The sequence below is a fragment of the Nicotiana tabacum genome, chromosome 8 (assembly GCF_000715075.1).
Source record: "Nicotiana tabacum cultivar K326 chromosome 8, ASM71507v2, whole genome shotgun sequence".
Lineage (NCBI taxonomy): Eukaryota > Viridiplantae > Streptophyta > Magnoliopsida > Solanales > Solanaceae > Nicotiana > Nicotiana tabacum.
In genome coordinates this window covers 149164448-149187419 of record NC_134087.1, presented here as the reverse complement: position 1 = coordinate 149187419, position 22972 = coordinate 149164448, and the positions used below count along the sequence as shown (strand labels likewise).

Genomic DNA, 22972 nt, shown 5'->3' with positions numbered 1-22972 from the left:
GCAGGTGCTTCCCTAGCTTCTGTGCGAGCCATACCTCTGCCCCTACCGCGACCGCGTCTTCGGCCTCTAGTGGCCATAGTTGGTGGTACTAGTTGTCGTCCATCCTGATCTGTAGCTCATGTCCTCACCATCTGTGAGAGAATAAAATGACAGAAGTTTAGTACTCGGATCAATAAATTCGCATGACAAGAATTTCAAGAATACAAAGTTTTTCCTAAAAGGTTCTGCAGCCTCTCGAGGATAAATACAGATGCCTCCGTACCGATCCGCGAGACACTACTAAACCTGCTCATGACTCGTGAGACCTATGTAACCTAGGCTCTGATACCAATTTGTCACGACCCTAAACCCAAACCCGGTCGTGATGGCGCCTCTCGTGAAGACAAGGCCAGCTGACACTTACCCATTTCAGTTCTTAAGCAGTTAACAATGAGATTTAAGTCTAAAACATGATACATAATCCAAAATTTAAGCAGTCAACAGTACAAATTTGCGGAAGAACAACCCAACACAGCCCGATACCGGGGTGTCACTAGTCATGATCATCTATCAATCCAAACCCAAGTCTGAAAAGTCTATAAGCTATTACAAAATATCTGATAAAGAGATGGAAATGAGATCTGGGCTGCGAACGCCGCCAGCTACCAAGAGAATCTTTCAATCCTCCCGAGCTAGAAAGATCAACACTCGCTAGCGGGAGCAGCAACGCCTAAATCTGCACATGGGGTGCAGGGAGTAAAGTGAGTACTCCAACTCAGTGAGTAATAATCATAAATAAAGACTGAAAGCAAGAAATCACGTAAGGCACATTATAGGCTATAAGGAAGCAGTAAAAGCCAGTAAAGTAGTGAAGCAGTAAAGATGTGTAAAATTACTGAGTTTAGTTTAAACATCACTAGGCTCTCGTCCTCATATCAACAAGCCACCTCGTGGTGTACATATCTCAGGCCATCGGCCTCATAATCATAATCAATGTTTCCTCACAACATAGGCCATCGGCCTTACTTAGTCCAAATTCTCACAAGCCACTCGAGAAATAGTAAAACATGATTCTCAGCCCAAAATATCATTTAAAGATCATTAAAGTGTTAAAACAGAGTAAACATGGCTGAGTTATGAAAACAGTGAAATATAGCATGACTGAGTTCAAGTATAAAGTCAAAACAGTGAGGAAATATCAATAAAAATCCCCTAAGGGTTCAAATAATTGGCACGAGGCCCAAATATGGCAATTCGCCCAAAACATGATGATAGCAAATAGATTTCAGTCAAATACGCAATAAAATAGACATTCGGTACGGACTAAGTCACAATCCCCAACAGTGCACGACCCCACACTCATCATCAAGCATGTGCGTCACCTTAATATAGCACAACAATGTGCAATCCGGGGTTTCATACCCTCAGGACATCATTTACAATCATTAATCACCTCAATCCGGTCAAATCTCTAGCCCGCGATGCCTTTGCCCCTCGAATCGGCCTCCACTCATGTCGAATCTATCCAAAATTAGAATCACGACGTCAAAATATGCTAAGGAAACGAAGCCCAAGAAAAAATAATCAATTTACAACACAAAATCCCGAAATTACCAAAATCCGACCCCCGGGACCACATCTCAGAATTCAATAAAATTCACATCAATGGATTCCTTTATCTCCCCACGAGTTCATACATATCAAAAGTACCAAAATCCGACCACAATAGGTCCCTCAAATCCTCAAGTCTAGGTCTCCAACACCAAGCCCTAGTTTCTCCAATTTTAACCCTTAAATTCCATTAATTATAGCTCTAATCCGTGAAATAATACCATAGGGACGAGTTTTAGGTCCGAAATTCTTACCTCAATGAAGTCTCCTTGAACTCTCTCTTCAAAATCGTCCAAAAAGCTCCAAAGCCGACTTAGAAATGTTGAAATAGCTAAAAAATCACGAAGGAAACAATTTATACCTTCTGGACTAGGGATTTCGCATCTGCGGCCATATTATCGCTTCTGCGGTACCGTTTCTGCGATCAAGACCACCGCATCTGCAGTCCTCACATAAGTCACCAAAACCGCATCTACGATACATTGCCAGCACTTGCGCCATCGCAGGTGTGGCTCCTGAACCGCTTCTGCGGCTCCAGCCTTTCCAGCCTAAATCTGCTTCTACGACCAATCTTCCACATCTGTGGCATCGCACCTATGGTGCCCAATCCGCAGGTGCAGAAATACCAGAAGCAGCAAAATCTGCAGCTCTCCAAAATTCCAAACTTCTCCGTCAACCATCCGAAATCACCCCGAGGCCCTCGGTACCTCAACCAAAAAAATAAATATATCCCATAGCCTTATTCAAACTTGTACCAATCTTCAAAACACCTCAAACAACATCGAATCAACCAAAACACATCAGATTCAAGCCTAAGTTTCCAAAATCTTCCGAATTCCGCTTTTGATCAAAAAGCCAACCAAACCATGTCTGAATGACTTAAAATTTTGCACACACATCCCAAATGACACAACGGAACTGCTGCAACTCTCATAATTCTATTCCGACCCCTATATCAAAAATCTCACCCAACAACCGGAAATCGCCAAAAATTAAATTTTGCCAATTCTAGCCTAAATCTACTCCGGACCTCCAAAACTAATTCCGATCACTCTCCTAAGTCCCAAATCACCTCCTGAAGCTATCCGAACCATCGGAACTCCCATCCTAGCCCTCTAACACATAAGTCAATATCCGGTTGACTTTTCCAACTTAAGCTTCCTTTAAAGAGACTAAGTATCTCAAACCTTACCAAATCCTTTCCGAACCTGAGCCAACCAACCCGATCACATATAGAAACAATAGACAAATAAATAAGAAGCATAAATAAGGGAAATTGAGCGGTAGCTCATGAGACGACTGGCCGGATCGTCACAAGTTCTCAGTTTGAAGCTTAAAATTTGAAAGGTTGACCAAGTTTTGACTTGTTAGTATATGATCTCAGATTGGAATTTTATGATTTGATTAGCTCCGTTAGGTAATTTAGGACTTAGGAGCGTGATCGGAATGTATTTTGGAGGTCCGCGGAAGGTTAAGGCTTGAATTGGCGAAAATGGGATTTTTGGCGTTTTCCGGTTGATAGGTGAGATTTTGATATAAGGGTCGGAATGGAATTCCGAAAGTTGGAGTAGGTCCATTGTGTCATTTGTGATGTGTATGCAAAATTTTAGGTCATTCGGACGAGGTTTGATAGAGTTTTTGATCAAATTTGGAAGTTTTTGGAATTCTTATGCTTGAATCTGATGTGATCTTGGTGTTTTGATGTTGTTTTAATCGTCTCGAAGGTTGGAACAAGTTTGAATGATGATATGTGATATGTTGGCATATTTGGTTGAGGTACCGAGGGCCTCGGGTGAGTTTCGGGTGGTTAAACGGATCAAATTCCTGTTTTGAAAGTTGCAGATTTCTCCAGATCAGTGTTGCAGAGTTTTGCTCTTCGCATTCACGAGAGGGCCCTCGCATTCGTGAAGAGATGTTGAGTAAGGCATGCCAGTTACCCTTCGCGTTCATGATGTTGGTCCCGCGTTTGTGAAGGTTGAGTCTGATTGTGCATCACGAACGCATGGCATGGTTCGCGTTCGCGTAGAAGGGTGAAGCAGACTTGGGAACCAGGCCCTAAAGCATCGCATTCGCAACTGAAGAAATGCGTTCGCGTAGGCTGAGTTGAGTAAGGCATCGCGTTCGCGTTCGCGAGGGTAGTGTTCGCGTTCGCGTAAGAGGAAATTTGAGCTGTGAATTATTTGTGCTTCGTGAACGCGAGGCTTTGACCGCGTTCACGAAGAAGGAATTTTTGGCTTCGGCAGAATGTTTAAATAGCCATGTTCGCCTATTTTTGGTCTATCTTTCACCATTTTTGAGCGATTTTGGAGTTTTTTGAGAAGGATTGAAGAGGGAATCAAAAGGAAACACTTGGAGGTAAGGTTTTTGAACTCAATACTCGATCCTATGTTGATTCTTACTTGTTTAAACATGAAATTTGTGGAAATTAAAGCCTAAAAATGGGAAATTAGGGCTTGAAATTGGAAAGTGTAAATTGGGAATTTGAGGGACCATTTGATGTTCGATTTTAATGTTCTTGGTATGTATGGACTCATGAGAGCATAAGGATTCTATTGATGTGATTTTTATCATATTCCGAGACGTGGTCCCGGGGTCGGGTTTGGCCTATTTCAGGATTTTTGATATAAATTGGTTATTTTGGAGTAGGCTTTGTTCCCTTAGCATATTTTGATGGTATGAATATGTTTTTGGCTAGATTTGGAGCATTCAGAGGCCGAGTTGAGAGGCAAAGGCATCGCGGGCTAGAGTTTGGACCGGATCGAGGTAAGTAATGATTGTAAATGTTTGTCCTGAGGGTATGAAACCCCGGATTGTCACATCGTTGTGCTATATTGAGGTGACGCACACGCTAGATGACGAGCGTGGGGGCGTGCACCATTGGGGATTGTGACTTAGTCCATCCCGTATGACTGTTTAACTGCGTATTTGATTGAAAACTATTTGCTATCATCATGTTTTGGGCTGAATGCCATATTTGGGCCTCGTGCCAACTGTTTTGGACCCTTACGAAATTTTTATTACTATTTCTCACTATTTTGATTTCATATTTGTACTCACTCATGCTATATTCTACTATTTTCATAACTCAGCCATATTTACTCCATTTTGACATTTTAAATGATATTTTGGGCTGAGCATCATATTTTATTATGCTTGAGTGGCTTTGAGAGATTTTTGACTGAGTGAGGTCGAGGGCCTATGTTGTGAGGATATTATGGGATCGGGATGCGCGCAGCATCAGTGTGGTACTGATTTATGATTATGAGGCCGATGGCCTAATTTGTTACGCCATGAGGTGGCTTGATATGAGGCCGAGAGCCTGTTTGATTATACCACGAGATGGCTTGTTATTGCGCTTGGGCCGTAAGGAGCCCCTCCCGGAGTCTGTACACCCCCAGTGAGCGCGGGTACCCTGAGTGAGTGATATATTGATTATGCCACGAGATGGCTTGTTATTGCGCTTGGGCCGTAAGGGGCCCCTCCCAGAGTCTGTATACCCCACAGTGAGCTTAGGTACCCAGTATGAGATGTGATATAGCCCAAGTGGCTGATGTTGTTCTATTTTATTGCCCGATGGGTAGTTCTTGATTTATGTTATGCTTGAGGGGCTGATTACGAATGATTGTGAGGTAGACCGAGGGGCTGGTTCTTTTGATATTATGCCCGAGGGGCGGTTTATGGTATATGCTTTGCCCAAGGGGCTATTTACGTTTCTATCATGTTTACTCACTATTTTATCACTCGTTTGAAACTATTGAAAATTTGTTTTAAAAGGTTTTACCGAAACTGAGCATGATTTACGAAGTAAATGATTTCTGTACTGTGTTGGAAATATCCTGCATTTGTTGTAGCGTTTGACGTGGCTTACGTGTTTTCTTACTGCTCAACTTTCATTTACCTTTATTACTTACTGTGTTGGAGTACTCACATTACTCCCTGTATCTTGTGTGCAGATTCAGGTATTTCTGAACCCGGTAGCAGGTGTTGATTGATCAATGGCAGAGTCATCGGAGTTAGCAACGTAGCTGCCCGACGTCCGCAACACTGCTTTTCTCCCTCTTGTTTTCATTAGACTGTATTTCGTACATTTTTTGAGTTTTTTTGTTGTATTCAGACCTTAGTAGATGCTCGTGACTTGTGACACCCCAATGTCGGGCTTGTGTATTTATTTCGCACTGATCATTTAGACTTACATTATGAGATATCTGATTAATCAAAGGCTTAAAATGATTGTTATTAATTAAATGGTTAATTCACGAGTTGTGTCGGCTGGCCTAGTTTCACGATAGGCGCCATCACAACCGGGTCGGTTTTAGGGTCATGACAAAAAAAATTAAAAATTACACTAACCCGGCCCGACCCCTTGTACCCGTAACACTTACGGTTCATTTTTTACACGGATGAACCCGAACCCGTTAAACTTGTTAAGCCCCAACCCATAACCGGCCCGGACCCTAACCCGTACGATTACTATTTTTTCCTACCCAGCCCGGCCCGGCCCACCCGTTAGACACCCTTAGGCCTAATGTGCTAAATGTTGCTTTTTACCACTTTGATAATATTTGACCTGTATATAAATTGCTGCGAAACCCTTCTCTTCTAATCTTCTAGGAAGTGCACGCCGGCGTGAATTTTTTTCTATTAGTTTCATATCCTTAATTTAGAACGAGGTTCAGACAAGTTACAAAGCCGGATGATCTTTTGGTTACCGGTACGCTGCCCCCTCCCCCCCGGCTCGAGTTGTCCGCTCGGGTAAGCCAGGTCTAGAACAATACACCCAGCTTTTAAACCTAGAATAACATTACCTCATACCGAATCCCTAGTAGGAACATTTGTTTGCATTACGTGCATTTGACTTTGGGGACTTAATACAAGAGTTGGGTCCGTCTAGGACAGGTGTACCCAAAAATAAAAGACCATCCTGATGTATCTTATGTGCTACATGTTGCAATCTTCAAGGGTAAAATGGGTCATTTGGCAGACCAATGATGGCTGATGGTAAATGAGAAAGAAAAGAGGTTGAAGTGTAAAAATGAAGCAAGTAGGGCCAGTTATATTTTTCTTTCACATTTTTTTCCAAGAAAAAGACAACAAAAAAATAAAAATGAAAAATCCAAAAAAGATTTTGCACTTTCCCCTCATTTTTCAAAAAAAGAAAAAGAAAAAAGAGACAAAAAAATATATTTTCTCCAAATTAGCTATTTTTTTAATTCTCGCCTGTATCCAATCTTTCCTAACTACGCATACTTGATTCTCGTCTTTCGGGGTGGGATACGTAGGCAGCCCACATAGGGTTCAGTTTTCCTAGTAAGTCTTAGGTTCTTGGCTTCGCGGGGTATTAGCCAAATCTTGCATGTCTAGCCACTTTTGGCCACATAGGCCGTTTTGCCAAAATAGCTTCAATCATGTCTTGCACAGGTCCAACATGAAGTGTTATTGTCTCACATAGTGTTCTATGTCTTTAACTTTATTTGGTCTTAATTTTCTCATACAAGTATGGATCTACTTACCGGAGTTTTGAGCATGACAGACGCCTCAGGACCATCCAGTTAGGATCGCTCATTCAGAAGTTGCTTAAGGATTTTTTTCTATGTTTTGAGTCTGTTTTTCTTTTTATGTCTCCTTTTATCTTCTAGTTTCGAGTCTTTTAGGTGATATTAGAATCTGTCATAGTCTAGTTAAGTTTGTTGAGTCTTTTGTTATTGTACTTTCTATTTTTTATTTGAAAAAATGTGTTATAAATCAAGAATCCAAAAAAAGAAGAAGAGATTTTGCGTTTTATATTTCTGTTAGAAGTTTTCTTTAGAATACTAATTCTAGAAAATTAAAAAAAAATTTCTTTTGAGGTAGTTTTCCTTTAGGAAATTAATATCTAAAACTCAAAATAAAAATTGCTTTTATATTTTTTTTAGTATATTAAGACTAAAAAATTAAAAAAAAAAGAGAATTTTCTTTTGATACCTCTTTAGAAGTTTTCTTTAAGATATTAATTCCAAAAATCCAAAAAGATTTTCTTTTGAGGTTCTTCTTTGGAAAATATATAAAAAACAAAAATAAATTCTTTTTATTTTCACTAGAACTTTAGGACATTGTGCATAGAAAAAAATACTTTATCTTTTGTTTATCTTTAGAGTTTCTCCCTTAGGTAATCAAAAACTGAAATTCAAAAGTATTTTTTTTTTATCTTTTTCATTTCTCGTTTCGAAATCATTCTTCAGGATATCAAATGAAAATTCATAATAATTTTTCTTTGGTTTATTCTTTAGATTACCTTCCTAAAAAAATCGAAAAAATATTTTTCTCTTGTAGGGTTTTTTTTCCTTAATAATTTCTCATAGAGTATCTGTTTCACAAAAAAGAAAAAAAATATGCTCGCTTAAGATTGAGTTTAGAATAGATTATAGAATATTAAGTCTAAAAAAATGAGAGAGATTTTCTTCTTTTTTCTCATTAGAGTAGTCATTAAGGTAAAAAAAAAGAACATTAGTTTATTTAGTCTATTCTCGATTTTCTGAACTACGCAAAGATCTGATTCATGCGGCGACATGATACATAGGCAACCTACATAGGGTTCGATCGAATCATTTTTAAAAATTAAAATTAAAAGAAAAAAAGAGAGGTGAAATTATGGGATGTGAGAAATGAGAGGAAAGAAAAGAGTGATAATTAGAAGAAAGAAAGAGGAAGGAAAATGAGCAAGCCAAGAAGTGCTAGAAAAGAAAGAAAAGAGAAGATTGAAATGAACAAAATTGGGATGATGCCAAGCGACCTTGTGACCCTCGAAGTTATTCTAGAACCGTTAATTGTTAAAAGGTGCATTACACGCAATGTAATATTTTTAGCTTTTAAATGTCCTAATACTAATAGGATGACCCCGTTTTGTTCCTTTTATTATCTTCATTGAGCAGAAGGGTGGTTGGTTTGTGGTTCTTAAGTAACTCATCCATACAACACAAGGTCAAAGAGGAAGATAGCCATGACTAGCAAAGACTTGGACACGTGTGTTATTGATCCGTGTAAGGAGATTTTTGAGTCAAATTCTGAGTTAAAAGAAGAGGTCTTAATGTTGAAAGGACAGATGACCGAAATATATCAAGCCTGGATTAGTGGACGTCCTCCACCATTATTTCCCACTAACTACCCTGAAAGCCTTGTCACCATTCCTCCACTGTCACAAATCTAGATTCCCACTGCTGCTGATATCTCCCCACAACCTTTTCACACTCCGCTCACCAAAACCACCTCATATCCCGCTCCTTTGACCACTCATGTTTTTGTAGCTCATCCACCAGCTACCTTTCCTCGATCCTCTAGCGAGACTGTGTTCAAAATCCCCGATGCCCAACACTGTGCTCTAGAACCAACTTTCAAGATCTCGAATCCATACTCTCACGCTCCTCATTTTGAGACTCCCGGTGAAACTAAAAAGCCTGCTAAGACAGTGGAGCAAGATGAGATATCCAGGAAGGTGAAAATCTTAGAGCAGTCTTTAAGAAACATGAAAGGGTTGGTAGGTCAGAAGAGTATTGCCTTCAAGGATCTGTGTATGTTCCCTGATGTTCACTTGCCCCCAGGATTTAAAATACCAAAGTTTAACTTGTATGACGAGCATGGAAATCTAGTAGCCCATCTGAGGGGTTATTGTAGTGAAATGAGAAGTGTTGGCGGGAAAAAGGATTTGCTGATGGCGCATTTTAGTGAGAGCCTGATTAGGGCAGCCTTGGAATGGCATACTCGTCAAGATGTTAGTAAGTGGCATACATGGGGTGACATGGCTCAAGATTTTGTTCGGCACTATCAGAACAATGAAGACATTATCCCAGACCGCCCCTCCCTATCTCAGATAGAAAAGAAACCCAAAGAAAGTTTTAGGGAGTTTTGGTTCAGATGGAACAAACAAGTTGCTCGGGTCAGTCCTCCGATTGATAGAAAAGATGTTGCTGAGCCCCGCCAACAATAGGATCCAGTGGGCATTCCTACTAAACGATTTCAGCCTCAGTACCGACCCCATGAACATCCCCGAGCTCCACATAATCCACCCTAGTATTATCCTTCGAACAACATCCGACTATCTGTCCAACCACTAGGTCACTCCCTAGGGCGAGCACCAGCATCCCAAAATTCTCGTGCGCCTTCATAACATTTTTAGGCACCCTATAACCCTAAAAAACATAGGCATGGAGTGAAACAAATACAAAGAAATAGTTTCACGCCAATCAGAGAATCCTACATAAGCCTGTTTGAGAAGTTAAACATTCTGGCCCGATTGAGCCTCTCCTCGGCTATACTCTGGACCCATATGCAAAAGGTTTTGATCCTACTGTACGGTGCATGCATCACTCTAATGTCCAAGGGCATGGCATTAAAGATTGTCGTGCTTTGAAAAGGGAAATAGAAAGAATGATTCAAGAAGGGATAATTGTGATCAAGGACAGTGACAGGGGGTATTCAAATCCCTTTGGGAACTTGCTGACTGAAGTTAATAATATTGAAGTTGGTAATGGTCTTGATAATATTGATGTGGAACTCAGTGTCTAAGATGCCAAGCTTGGTAATTGGAAAGACGCTCCTTTCTTGGCTAGTCGGGGATGAGTCTTGGTGGTTCATTTTGTTGTCATTTCTGTTGTCCGGGTTATTTCAGGGTTGTAATCCGGATATTGTCTTGTGACTCAAACCCTTCTATTCTTTTATTTTGCTTAGTATGTTTAGTCGTAGTAACTCGTTTAGTGTTGTCTAGGTTTATTCCAGGGTTGTAACCCTAGTTTATTTTGCTTGTTTTGTTGTTCAAACCCTTTCACCGTCTGTCTAATGCAATTTTCTGTTCTCTGTTATTTCTAGTCATTTTTTGTTTAGTTCTCTTCTCCTTTTATAGTTCTTTTCATGCTGGCTCTAGTGACATGACATGCACGCATAATTCTAGGCCTAGTCTTAAAAGTTAGTTTAATCATGAAGCAATGAAACAATTTTGAAGATGATAGGGACATTTGATGGAAATAAGTATAGATTTGGACTTGTGAAACTGGGGCAGATAATTTAGGAAGTTAATAGGATGACAAGAATTCGTTAAAGGAGAGTGCATCCCGGACAATTTGAAGCAAGCAACTTTGAGTTCAAGTGCATCTCAAGTTACAAGATAAAGTCAAGAAAGTTTTCTACGAATTAACGGAGGATATCCATTGTGAAGAGGGAATCACCCAACGAGGGTTTTATACTTGACAAGGCACTAAAAAAAGTGGAAGGCATATCAGTAATATCAATGCCAAAGCTGCAAAAGAAATGTTGTGCATGATCTTCCTTTTTCATTCTCAAGTTGCATGTGTTGTACTTGGCATTTTTAGAGATTGGGAGACCCTCTTTCAGCTACCCGAATACTTTATACCATTCTGTACCCCTTTTGAGCCTATGTTAATTTGTTTTAGCTCCCCTCTTTTGGAATTAAGTTAGAGTCATAGAAAAAAAAAGTTCATGTCTCCATAGGTTTGTTTCAAAAAGCTCTTTCTAAAAGAAAAGCCAAAAAGAAAAAAAGAGAAAAGAGAAAAGAGAAAAAGAAAACAAAGAAAGAAAAAAAACAAAAAGAAAAGGAAAGGAAAATAGCAGCAACAAAGAGTAGTTTTTGAACTACGTTCGACCTAATTCTTGTCACCACAAGATACGTAGGCAGCCTTAAGGTTTGATCACACCAAATAAAATATTTCATAATCCCACGAAGTTGAGAGTGGGGCAGTCTTTCTTAAAAATTCCATCTCAAAAAGAAAAAGAAAAAAAAAGATTCAAATTCCCTTGTTTTGGAAATTGAGGCAAAGTTTTTAGAATGGATTCCAAAGTTGTAAATAAATCAACCCCGTTGTCTTAGTTATTTTGACCATTTATGATATCCTTTCTTTCTAACCCTGTCCAAAAACCACATTACAGTCCAAAAAAGACATCCCAGATAATCTTTGAGGGTGCCGAGCTAGACATGCCAGGAGCATATGATGTTTTTACTGTGGTCAACGCCTTGTCATCTACAGAATCAGAGGAAGTAAAAAAGAAAAATAACAAAACGAGAGAGACTTATCGGTGAAAACCTTCACAGGCACCATAAGGTAACGGTAAGTTGAGAGAAAGACCAAATGAGAAAGGCTTGATGGTGAAAACCCTTCGGGCACTATATGTCGAATAAGGACCGTAGATCAGATAGGATAATCGGAGCATTGAAGCCCAGTTTCATGACTCAGATATAGAACAAGAGTTGAACATTAGACTTTCTTTACAAATTAGGCCACTTAATCCAAAAGCACATGTCATGGTCATTAGAGTTGGTATCCACATTTAATAAGTTTCTACTTTGTAATTTTCTTGTTAGGTATCATCTCTTTCCATTGTCCCTTACTCTGCTCCCTTTGTTTTGTTTACTCCCTCTTGTTGAGTCTGTTTGGTCAGAACAAGTGAGAAATAACTTCAAAATTTTCTACCAGCCTTCCAATTGCACAAAATGGAATCTGGCTAGCATATCAAAGCGGCATAAGTTAGGAAAGAACAATATACACACTGAGTGGGTTGGCAATTGACGTGTTTGGGATTCATGTGAAATACAAAGGTTTGGTATATGTCAATTCATGAGCATGATGCAACAGATAGAGGGTGTTGGGTTTGAATGGATCAGAGGTATTTTCTGTGATAAGGGTGACAGAGAAAGTGGTTAGTCAATAAACAAGCAAGGTCTTTCGAGTTGAAATCAAAGTTATCATGGAAGTGAAGGAGCAATCGCCCTCAAAGTCAAGGCCACAAACCAACTACCATGTTTGAACTCACAAATTTTCTTTGTTTGAAACAGGGACGAAGACTATGTCCAAATCAAAGCTTGGAAGCTTGAATTTTTCAAGTGTCGTGCCCACATTTTGTCAGCACAAAGGCTATTTTTTGGTTTTACTTGCTAGGCATTCCCCTAGTTAAGAAGGATTTTACCTCCTACACATTTTCCTTAGTCGAGAAGAACCGTACCTCCTAGGCATTCTCCCTAGTCAGAAGAGTTTTTAGCTTTCCTTAAGTTCAGGACCCTCCTGGATAATGAGATTTAATTTCAAGTTTTCAGGACTTTCTTGGATAATAGGATTTAATTTCAAGTTTTCAGCACCCTCATGGATAATGGGATGTAGTTTTAAGTTGTCAGGACCCTCTTGGATAATGAGATTTAGTTTTAAGTTTTTAGGACCCTCATAGATAATGAGATTTAGCGTAAGTTTTACCTTTAGGAAATAGAATTTAGCTTTCAAGTTTTCACTCTTAAGATGAGATTTAATTTTAGTTTTCAGGGCCCTCCTGGATAATGGGATTTAGCTTTTAAATTCTTAGAGCTCTTTTGGATAACATGATTCGATTAACACTCACAGATGTTCCCGGTACCAAACTAGGGCAGAAAAGATTCTTTTGTTTTGTCTGTTTTGTTGTAAAGGCAGGCGCCCACCTGGAGAACAAGGGAATTCATTTCAAGTTTAAGCATCAGGCGCCCACCTGGAGGAAAAGGGAATTCATTTCAAATTTTAAGTCAGCATCAGGCGCCCACCTGGAGAACGAGAGAATTTGTTTCAAATTTTAAGTCAACATCAGGCACCCACCTAGAGAACAAGGGAATTCATTTCAAGTTTAAGTTGCAGGCGCCCACCTGGAGAACAAGGGAATTTATTTCAAATTTTAAGTCAGCATTAGGCTCCCACCTGGAGAACAAGGGAATTTATTTCAAATTTTAAGTCGAGGGCTGGTCATTCGTCGTAACATTTTCGGGTTGTTTGACACTATTACGGTGGTCGTTTTGTGTATGAAGAGATTGGGGTGTGTTGGGTTGTTTTGTAGTATTTTGTGGTGTATATAAGGTTGGAAAATAATGTATATATATATTTATATTTTTGTGTTCTTGTGTTGTCGGTGTTGTCTAGAATTTGGAAAAAGTAAGGATTATAGGGGAGATGCTGCCCGTTTTTATACAAAATAAGCTTATCGTTCGTTGTGCGATAGTTGTACCTTTCATAACTTAATGATAGTATCATTATCGTTGTTATAAATTAAGGTGCGAAGATGCTAGTTCAACTTCGTGATTTGAAAGATTGTGAGGTATGCTAAGGCTAAACCTTTCCTTCATTTTGGCATGATCCCGTAACTACGTGAGTTTGATAACGAGGCATAAAAAGAAGTTCGTATTACTGAACTTATGTACATTATCCTAGTTTCATAAGTTACAGTATTCCCTCTTATCGGGACTTCATATTCAGTTTAGTTTGGTCTTCTTTCAACCAAGAGAGCAGAGAGTCCATATATATACAATATTATAGTATTTTCACCACCATCGAGCTATAATCGATGGGCAGACCCCTTATTGGGCAACCTCTAATCAGATGGTAAGTTATATACCAAGCCTACTATGGCCGAGCGCCTATGAGCGGACCCAGAATGGCTGAGATACAGAGCCTAGTATGGCGGAGCGCCTATGAGCGAGCCTACTATGGCAGAGTAGTTACACGATCCGAGCCTTATAGGGTCGGGCATTTATTTTACTTACTATATTGAGAGAGTTGAGTCAGTATATGTGGATAAGTATATCTCCAGATCATCTTTGACTCCTAGTTACTTTCAGTTATTATATTATCAATTTAGTTTCAGCTTTCAGTTATTTTATTGCCTTACATACTTGGTACATTATTTCGTACTGACGTCCCTTTTTTGGGGACGTTGCATTTCATGCATGCAGGTTCACACAGATAGATGGGCAGACCTCCTCAGTAGGTGTTTCCTGAGTTCAGCTTTATTGATAAGCTCCACGTCCTTCGGAGTTCGGGTCTAGAGTTTTGTGTACATCTTGTGTATATATGTATATAGATTATAAGTAGGTCGGAGCTCTATTCCGATCACAATACATACATCAGTAGAGGCTTGAATAGGCATCATCAATAGGCTCTCGGCTCTCAAGCCATCTCGTGGAATAATCAATAGGCTCTCGACCTCATATCAACAAGCCACCTCGTGGCGTTCAATCTCAGGCCCTCGGCCTCATGATCATAAATCTGTGTATCCTCACAACATAGGCCCTTGGCCTTACTCAGTCAGAATCTCATAAGCCACTCGGGCAACAGTAAAACATGATGCTCAACCCAAATTATCATTTAAATTATTATTTAATATGTTAAAACAGAGTAAGCGTGGCTGAGTTAGGAAAACGGTAGAATATAGCATGACTGAGTACAAGTATAAAGTCAAAACAGTAAAAATCCCCCTAAGGGTCCAAATAGTTGGCACGAGGCCCAAATATGGCATTCAACCCAAAACATGATGATAGCAAATAGTTTTCAATCAAATACGCGGTAAACAGTCATTCGGGATGGACTAAGTCACAATCTCCAACGGTGCACAACCCCACGCTCGTCATCTAGCGTGTGCGTCACCTCAATATAGCACAACGATGTGAAATTCGGGGTTTCATAACCTCATGACAATATTTACAATCATTACTCACCTCAATCCGGTCCAAACTCTAGCCTGCGACACCTTTGCCCCTCGAATCTACCTCAACTCGCGTCGAATCTATCCAAAATCAGAATCACTACGTCAAAATATGCTAAGGGAACGAAGCCCATGTGAAAATAATCAAGTTATAGCATAAATCCCCAAATTAACCAAAATCCGACCCCCGGGCCCACGTCTCGGAATTTGATAAAATTTATATCAATAGATTCCTTATCTCCCCACGAGTTCATACATATCAAAAGTCCCAAAATTCGATCACAAATGGCCCCTCAAACCCTTAAGTCAAGGTCTCCAATACCAAGCCCTAGTTTCCCAATTTTAACCCTTAAATTTCCATAATCACAGCTCTAATCCATGAAATAATACCATAGGATCGATTATTAGACTCAAAAATCTTACCTCCAGACGATACCTCTTGATTCCCTATTCAAAATCTCCTAAAAAACTCCAAAACCGACTTGAAATGGTGGAATAACCCAAAAATTCGTGAAGGAAATAATTTATACCTTCTAGCCTAGGCATTTCGCACCTGCGGTCCAGATACCGCTTTTGCGGTCCAAGACGTCGCATCTGCAGTCCTCACTTAAACCCTTTCGTTCCGCATCTACGATGCACAATCCGCACCCGCGCCATCGCAGGTGCGGTTCCTCAACTGCTTCTGCAGTTCCTGCCTTCCTAGGCTCTTTTCGCTTCTGCGATTGGTTTTCCGCATCTGCAAGGGTCGCACCTGCGGCCTCCCAACCACAGATGCGGTTATGACAACAGTTCCAACACTTCAGCTGTTATTCCCAATTTTCATTCTTTCCGTCAACCACCCGAAATCACCCCGAGGCCCCCGGGACCTCAACCAAAAGCACACACAAGTCACATACCACCATCCAAACTTATACCAATCTTCAAAATACCTCAAACAACATCGAATCAACCAAAACACATCGGATTCAAGCCTAAGTTTCCAAAATCTTTCGAATTCCACTTTTGATCAAAAGTCTACCAAACCATGTCCTAATGAACTGAAATTTTGCACACACATCCCAAATGACACAATGGACCTACTAAAACTCCCAGAATTTCATTTCGACCCCTATATCAAAATCTCACCTATCAACCGAAAAATGCCAAAATTCCAATTTCGCCAATTCAAGCCTAAATCTACTCTGGACCTCCAAAACACATTCTGATCACGCTCGTAAGTCTCAAATCACCTCCCGAAGCTATCCGAACCATCGAAACTCACATTTGAGCCCTCTAATACATAAGTCAACATCCGGTTGACTTTTCCAACTTAAGCTTCCTCAAAAGAGACTAAGTGTCTCAAACCTTTCCAAAAAACTTTCCGAACCCGAGCCAACCAACCCGATCACGCATAGAACTGATAAACAAAGCAAATAAGAAGCAGAGATGGGGGAAACGGAGCGGTAACTCATGAGACGACTGGCCGGGTCGTCACAAAGGTAGTGCTGCATGACAGTTGCAGCCCTTTGGAGTCCCGTCCATTATGTTGATACTGTTATTTTCATATTCAAACAATATTGTATTTTGAGACTTCTTTATGTATCTAGAGCTCAAGACTCTGTAGCATCTAGTTCTGGGGAGTTGTATTGTGTATTATCATTTTTGGTCTTATGCTATCACTTTTTCGTTGTTATTTTAAATTCAGTCTTATTATATCATGTTTTGATGATTAAATGTTATTAATGTGATTGGCTTACCTAGTCTTGGAAGTCAGGTATCATCACAATTTCCTTCGGTGGGATTTGAGTTGTAACGATCCCAATAAAAATAACGATAAGAGGATATGATTATTTTATTTCCTGATGCAAGTACCTGAACAAGTAGGAAAATTAAAAACTAACAGACTCATGTGCTTTTCTTAGTTTGAATTTTGTAAGCAGTATACATCACTAACACATTACCACCAAATTTTACCAACAAAAAGAAAATACTAAAGATAATTTTGATTTTTGAACCTGGTTTACAAATAACTGCCACTTCTGAACTTTCATTCTGTATTAATATAATGTCTACCAGCTTTCCTGTTTATAATTAGCAAATATCAAATCATTATCCAAATGCACGATCTTGCACAGATGTAGACTTAATCTCTATTTTCTAACCTAAGCAACTAGTTTGTTTTACAGAACCAGAAGCTCTTCCTCCAGCATTAACACAAGAAGCTTCAGCGGGTTGATCTCTATAGCTAAGATTTACATCTTCTATTGATATGCCACTGCATGGATATTTTTTGCTACAATCAAATTTCACTGCAACTTCCGTAGCAGATGTACCGCGTATGTCCTGATACTTTACGTTGCTGATTTTCACACCCGAGCCCTAAAAATATTTAAAAGAAAAAAACAGTGTTAGTTTTCTAGGAGAAGTCCTCAAAAGAAAAAAAAGGCTGAATTTATTTGCTTGTATCACTTACCTGATGAGGGCAATTTTCATTGTTAGGGCAATAATTTTGGTCTATAATGATAGGGTTTTGAACGTTAGCCATAACTATATGCTGGAAGAGAACATTTTTGACGAAGCCATTGCTTGATCTTGCCCATGTTTTTACTCTCAATCCATTTTGTGTTCCACTGAACGTGACTGTTTTAACTGTAACATTTTGAACTCCAGGCTCTTCTAGTTCCCAGCCTAAACTTCCAATGCTGCAGTACGTAGTAGTTAAAGTTAAAACAAACTAATTAGGTGAAGAAAATAAACCAGTATAAAACATATTTATAGAGCATGAATAGCCTAATTTAGTTGCAATTATGTTGACTTTGTTGCTACTCATAGCCTAATTTTAGTTGCAATTAAGTTGACTTTGTTGCAACTCATAGCCTAATTTTAGTTGCAATTATGTTGACTTCTGAAATTTACAGTCTCAAAAATATCATAACATTTCTGTGTTTATAAATTATACTATGTAAAATGAAAAGGCTAAATTTATTTTTTTTTAAATCAAAAGGCTAAATATTAATTGTTTCTTAATATAAAAAAGTATCATTCTTTTTGGACAAACTAAAAAGAAAAACGTGTCACATAAAAAAAATAGAGGAAGTACTTTTTTTTCCAGGAAGTAATGAATCAATTAGATTTCTTAGTAGAATGAACTCCTTAAACATACTCAGGAACGTAACACTATATGAGGTGGTGATAAAATGTTTGATTCTTTAATGAGACGTAGAAAGTACTACTAATAATTGGAACTAAACTCTTATATTTTTCCAAACCTTATTCCATGGCCAGGGCCACAGGCAATGTTTTCAATCCATAAGTTGGAGGTTCCAGGGCCAATTGAGATACAATCATCTCCAGTTCCAATATGGGAGTTCATAATGGTGACTTTAGACGAATATTGGACGTGAATACCATCGGTGTTGGGACTGTTTCCTGGAGCTGATACCTTTACTCCTTGTAGCTTCACATTATCACAATTATCTACCAATATGTGGAACATTTGGCTGTTTTTCGATGTTAATCCGCTTATATCTATGTTGCTGGAGTTGGAAAAAGTAAGTCCCTGCAGAACGAAAATAACGATGTGAATGCATAGAGTAAAATATTTACTCTTTTTATTGTTTGTGGTTAATTTGCATTATATACAGTTTCCAGAATTATGAATATATCATCAGATGATTTATTTCAAGTTAGTTGAGACTGCTCAACCCCACTTACCCACGTAAATACTAAATAAACAAACTTTTAATGTTTCATTATTTTTAACTATATATTTTCATAAATAATACTTCTGATATATTAAAATTTAAAATGGAATGACGAATACTACTAATTTATTGTTCCTTGAGGTAATTATTCTTGCAAGAAGTTTTGAAAACGAATGTCAATGAATTGAGTGAAATTTAATCTATTGCGCGTGTGTGGTTGTGGTGAACAAGAAGAAGACCATTTACTTCAAGTTAGTTGAAACTGCCCAACCCTACTAACTTACCCAAGTAAACACTAAATAACCAAACTTGTAGTATTGTTTCATCTTTTCTTACTTTTAATAATTTAAACAAGAATGATGAAACTTAATCATACCATTGTTCCTTGAGGACAATTCTTGCTAGAGGTTTTGCAAGCCCAAAGACTAGCACCTTGTCCATCTAAGGTTCCACCATATATGGAAACTCCAGTGACTCTTTCAAATTTCATCCAATTTTCTTCATTCCGATTGGCATTATAATCCGATGGAGCTAATATAGTGCCATCAATGTGTAAGGTAATAGCCTTGCTCTTGCATGTTTCACCTTGAAAATATGCACTTTTAAGCAAGTAACTTCCCTTTGGCACGTAAATGGTGGCAGGGCTAGTAGATGCACATGCTGCAGCCCATGCACTCAGAAAAGCTTTGGATGAATCGATTTTTCCATTGGATTTTGCTCCATAGTTTTTGACATTATATATTGCATTTGCAGCAATGGAAGAGTTTAAGATCAAGAACAAGATTGTGAAAAAAAGTGGGAGGTTTTCTAGTAAACTCATTTTCCTCATTATCTTGTTTCTTTAGGTTGGGGGGGGGGGGGGGGAAATAGATGTTACAGGGATAATCAAATATTGGAGGGGTGATGAGGAAATGGATAGGTTTTGAGGGGAATTTATAGACTTTGCATTAGAGATCAGCGATTCAGGTCATTCTAACTTTTGTACGACGTTCATGTGCAAAGTAATGTGTAATAGAAAAATAAAAATAAGAAAAAAAAATTAAGAGAGAAAAATTCTTAATTTAAGTTGCTGACGTGAGTTAGGTTTTAGGCAAATAGTACTTCTTTCAACACATTTGGTCATGTTGAGGAAGACTTTAAGTTCAAAATTCAAGAAGAAGTCGTTAACCTATTGTTTTTTTCTCAATGCTTAACGGAAAAGTCAACTACATTAGGAATCTTTAACAGAATGCACATATACATCTTTAAATAAGTAGTAATATATCTTTTTTAAATAATGGGAAGTTCAACTACATGAAATTCAACTATGGATGGGATATATTTTTAACTGTGTTTCTAAAAAATTTCAAAGAACTTTCAAATCATACTCACATTTTCTATAGATAAGTGGTTTATCCACTTCCTACATTAGGTATTAGAAGCTGGTATCTCCTACTCTAATTACTTACTTAAATTTTAAATAAAATTCCACCTTTTTCGATAAGAACTATGTGATTTCCTTTTTTTCTTTAAAAAGAGTTTCAGATCTTCTGTTGTCGTCCTCTTTCACTAAGTTGTTAAACTTACTTCTGGACTGGTAACGTGTCAATATCATAAACGGTTAACTACAGTGTTTTAAGGATCCGATCGGTCCTTTTGAGCTTTAACATTTCGTTCGACAATTTGAGATATTGAGTAGCTTCATATGATACATTATGACTTGGGTGTACGATGTTTGGGAGGTTCAGGATTGATATAGAAGGGTGATTTTCGATTTAAAAGTTTAAAGTTGGAAGAGATCAACATGGTTTGGCTTTTAAATAAACGACCTCGGAATTGAAATTTGATGATTTCAATAAGTTCATATAGTGACTTTAGACTAGGAGTATGTTCGGATTTGAATTTGGATGTTCCTAGAAGCTTTTGGCTTTATTTGTCGAAAATTAAAAATTTAAAGAATTAGAGAGTTTATAGGTTTTATCGGAAGTTGACTTCGGTAATTTCGGACTCCTATTGTAGTTTTGAGACCTTGGTTAGGTTCATTTAGTTGATTAAAACTTGTGTGTAAAGTTTGGTTGTGATCCGGAGTATTTAGTTATGATTCGGATGAGTTCGACGAAGTTGGAATGTTTGAAAGTAAAGAAAATAATTTTAATCTTCGATTCTAGCTTTTGATATTATTTGTAGTGTTTTGAACTAATGTATTTGGACTTGTTGGTATGATTAGATGGGGTTACGTGAGACTCGAGTGTGATTCGAGGTAGTCTCAGATCATTTTGGTTGAATTTGGAGTAGCTGGTGTGATGCAGTACATCATGATCATGGAACAAGGCTCACGATCACGGAGTAGAATATTGGTCATTTGGTATTTGTGCATCGCATTCGCGAGGATGCGATCGTGTTCGCGGAGTGTTATGGGAGATAGCTATCGCGTTCTCTTAAGTGGCTTCACATTCGCGAAGTGTTCGAGAAAGCCGGACAGTAGACTTCCGCATTCGTGTTTGATCCCTCGCGTTCGCGTAGTTGAGTGGCCAATTAGCCTTCGCATTCACGCGTTATAGGTCGTGTTCACGCTGAAGGTTCATGAGGCAATTTGCAGCTTGTTTATAGTTGAATAAAAGATCGACATCTACAGCTTGTTTATAACTGAGTATTTCAGAACTTAGCTTCATTTTATCCTATTTTGAACCCTAGACTCGGTAGGAGACGATTTTGTGAAGAGTTTTTCATACTAAACTATTGGATAAGTGTTTCTAATCAATTTTTAACTATATTTCGTGATCATATATATTAGATTTAACATCAAATTCATGAGAATCAAAGAGGGAATTGGGGATTTTTGTCAAAGTTTTGTAAAAAAAGAAGATTTGAGTTTTGAGAGTTGATTTGGACAAGGATTTGAAAATAAAACACATATATAGACTCCCAGGGTTATGGGTAGTCGAGACCTACCCTTAGACCAGGCGAGCCCGAGGTTGACTTTTGTTGACTTTTTGGAAATTGTATGAAAATTATAGCTTTATTAATTGAAATTATTTTATCTTGTATTGTTTGATGTAATTAAGTAATTTTTGGCTAGATTTGAGTCGAGCGGAGGTGAATTTTAAAGGGAAAAGCTATTTTGAGTATTGATTTGACCAAAATAAGGTAAGTATCTTGCCTAACTTTGTGTGGGGGAAACTACCCCTTAGGATTTGGGTTGATTGTGCTATTTGAAGTATGCGGAAGATGTGTACACGAGATGACAAGTGTGTACACAAGCTTATATGTGGTATTTGACCGGTGTAGCCTCTTAGATGTTTTTTATGGATTTAATTATATTTGTCACAACATTTTATATTTTTCATTGTTGAATTTGCTTGTACGTGGCTTACTTGAAGTTGTTAGTACATGTTCCATCTTTTAATGTCAAGTTCACTCTTATATATTTATTTGTTAATTATAATTACTTGTTGAATTCATGCCTTATCTGTTACATGCCTTAATTGTTAATTGATTCTTGCACACCCCGAACCTGGGGAGGCGTGGCTGGCATCCGGTGCCGTAGTGGCCCGAGCGAACCACTCTATAACTCATTTTTTTGGTAACTATCATAGGCCAACATAGCCACAACTTGTAATGTACAATTGTAAGTGGACAAATATTATATTAATGAACCATCGTTCTTAAAACATGAATATACATGGGCCATCAAGGCCTCTAACGTACCACACAAAATAAACCTCTGTCTACAATGCCTCTAAGATTATTTGACATCAAATGGGACAGGGTACCAGCCTACCCATAAGTGTGTAGCAATATCCTGACACGATGACTCATAAAACTCGGTTGCACTCCAAATGAGGTGGAGTCTTATCGATCCCTCGCTGAATACGATCATGGAAGAAACATGGAGTAAAGGACTCAACCTGTAAGTCTGAATAGCTCTGTAAATCATGAAATATTTATAATGTCATGCACATGCGTATAAATGTCATATGATGCATACGGTTTGTACGTACATAACATCATCAAGCCTCTGAGGGTATCCTACATATCATCTTGGCAATTGTGGGCAAATCATCAACGTATACCAGCTGATCAGGTGGTGGTGCGTATACAACGCCGTAACCTTTTCCCATATCCCATATACATATATATATATATATATATATATATATATATATATACATATATACACGTATATAACGCCGTCTGAGTCATATTTGCCACTGTGGGCAAAATCATCAACGTATAAAAGCTGATCA

At 38.4% G+C, this 22972-nt stretch overlaps 1 protein-coding gene and 1 long non-coding RNA gene across 2 annotated transcripts; one reads left to right on the top strand and one right to left on the bottom strand.

Annotated features, from left to right (window-relative positions):
* Positions 1-898: 898 nt before the first annotated feature.
* On the top strand, positions 899-5805 carry LOC142162825 (uncharacterized). The gene is made up of 3 exons (XR_012694272.1): positions 899-3945; positions 4286-4353; positions 5544-5805. It is a non-coding gene; the product is annotated as an uncharacterized LOC142162825 (long non-coding RNA).
* Positions 5806-16931: 11126 nt separating this feature from the next.
* Positions 16932-19594, bottom strand: LOC107785349 (polygalacturonase-like). The gene is made up of 4 exons (XM_016606634.2): positions 19123-19594; positions 18312-18601; positions 17516-17744; positions 16932-17421 (listed from the first exon to the last, which is right to left on the bottom strand). The coding sequence occupies exons 1-4, from the start codon at positions 19573-19575 to the stop codon at positions 17200-17202; spliced, it is 1194 nt and encodes a 397-aa protein (XP_016462120.1). The 5' UTR covers positions 19576-19594; the 3' UTR covers positions 16932-17199.
* Between the last annotated feature and the right edge of the window lie 3378 nt (positions 19595-22972).

Coding starts and splice junctions, on each gene's coding strand:
- LOC107785349 (XM_016606634.2), bottom strand. CDS start 19,575: ATGAGGAAAATGAGTTTACTAGAAAACCTCCCACTTTTTTTCACAATC. Junction 17,745..18,311: donor GGCCCTGGCCATGGAATAAG/GTTTGGAAAAAT, acceptor TACGTACTGCAG/CATTGGAAGTTTAGGCTGGG. Junction 17,422..17,515: donor ATGAAAATTGCCCTCATCAG/GTAAGTGATACA, acceptor AAATATTTTTAG/GGCTCGGGTGTGAAAATCAG.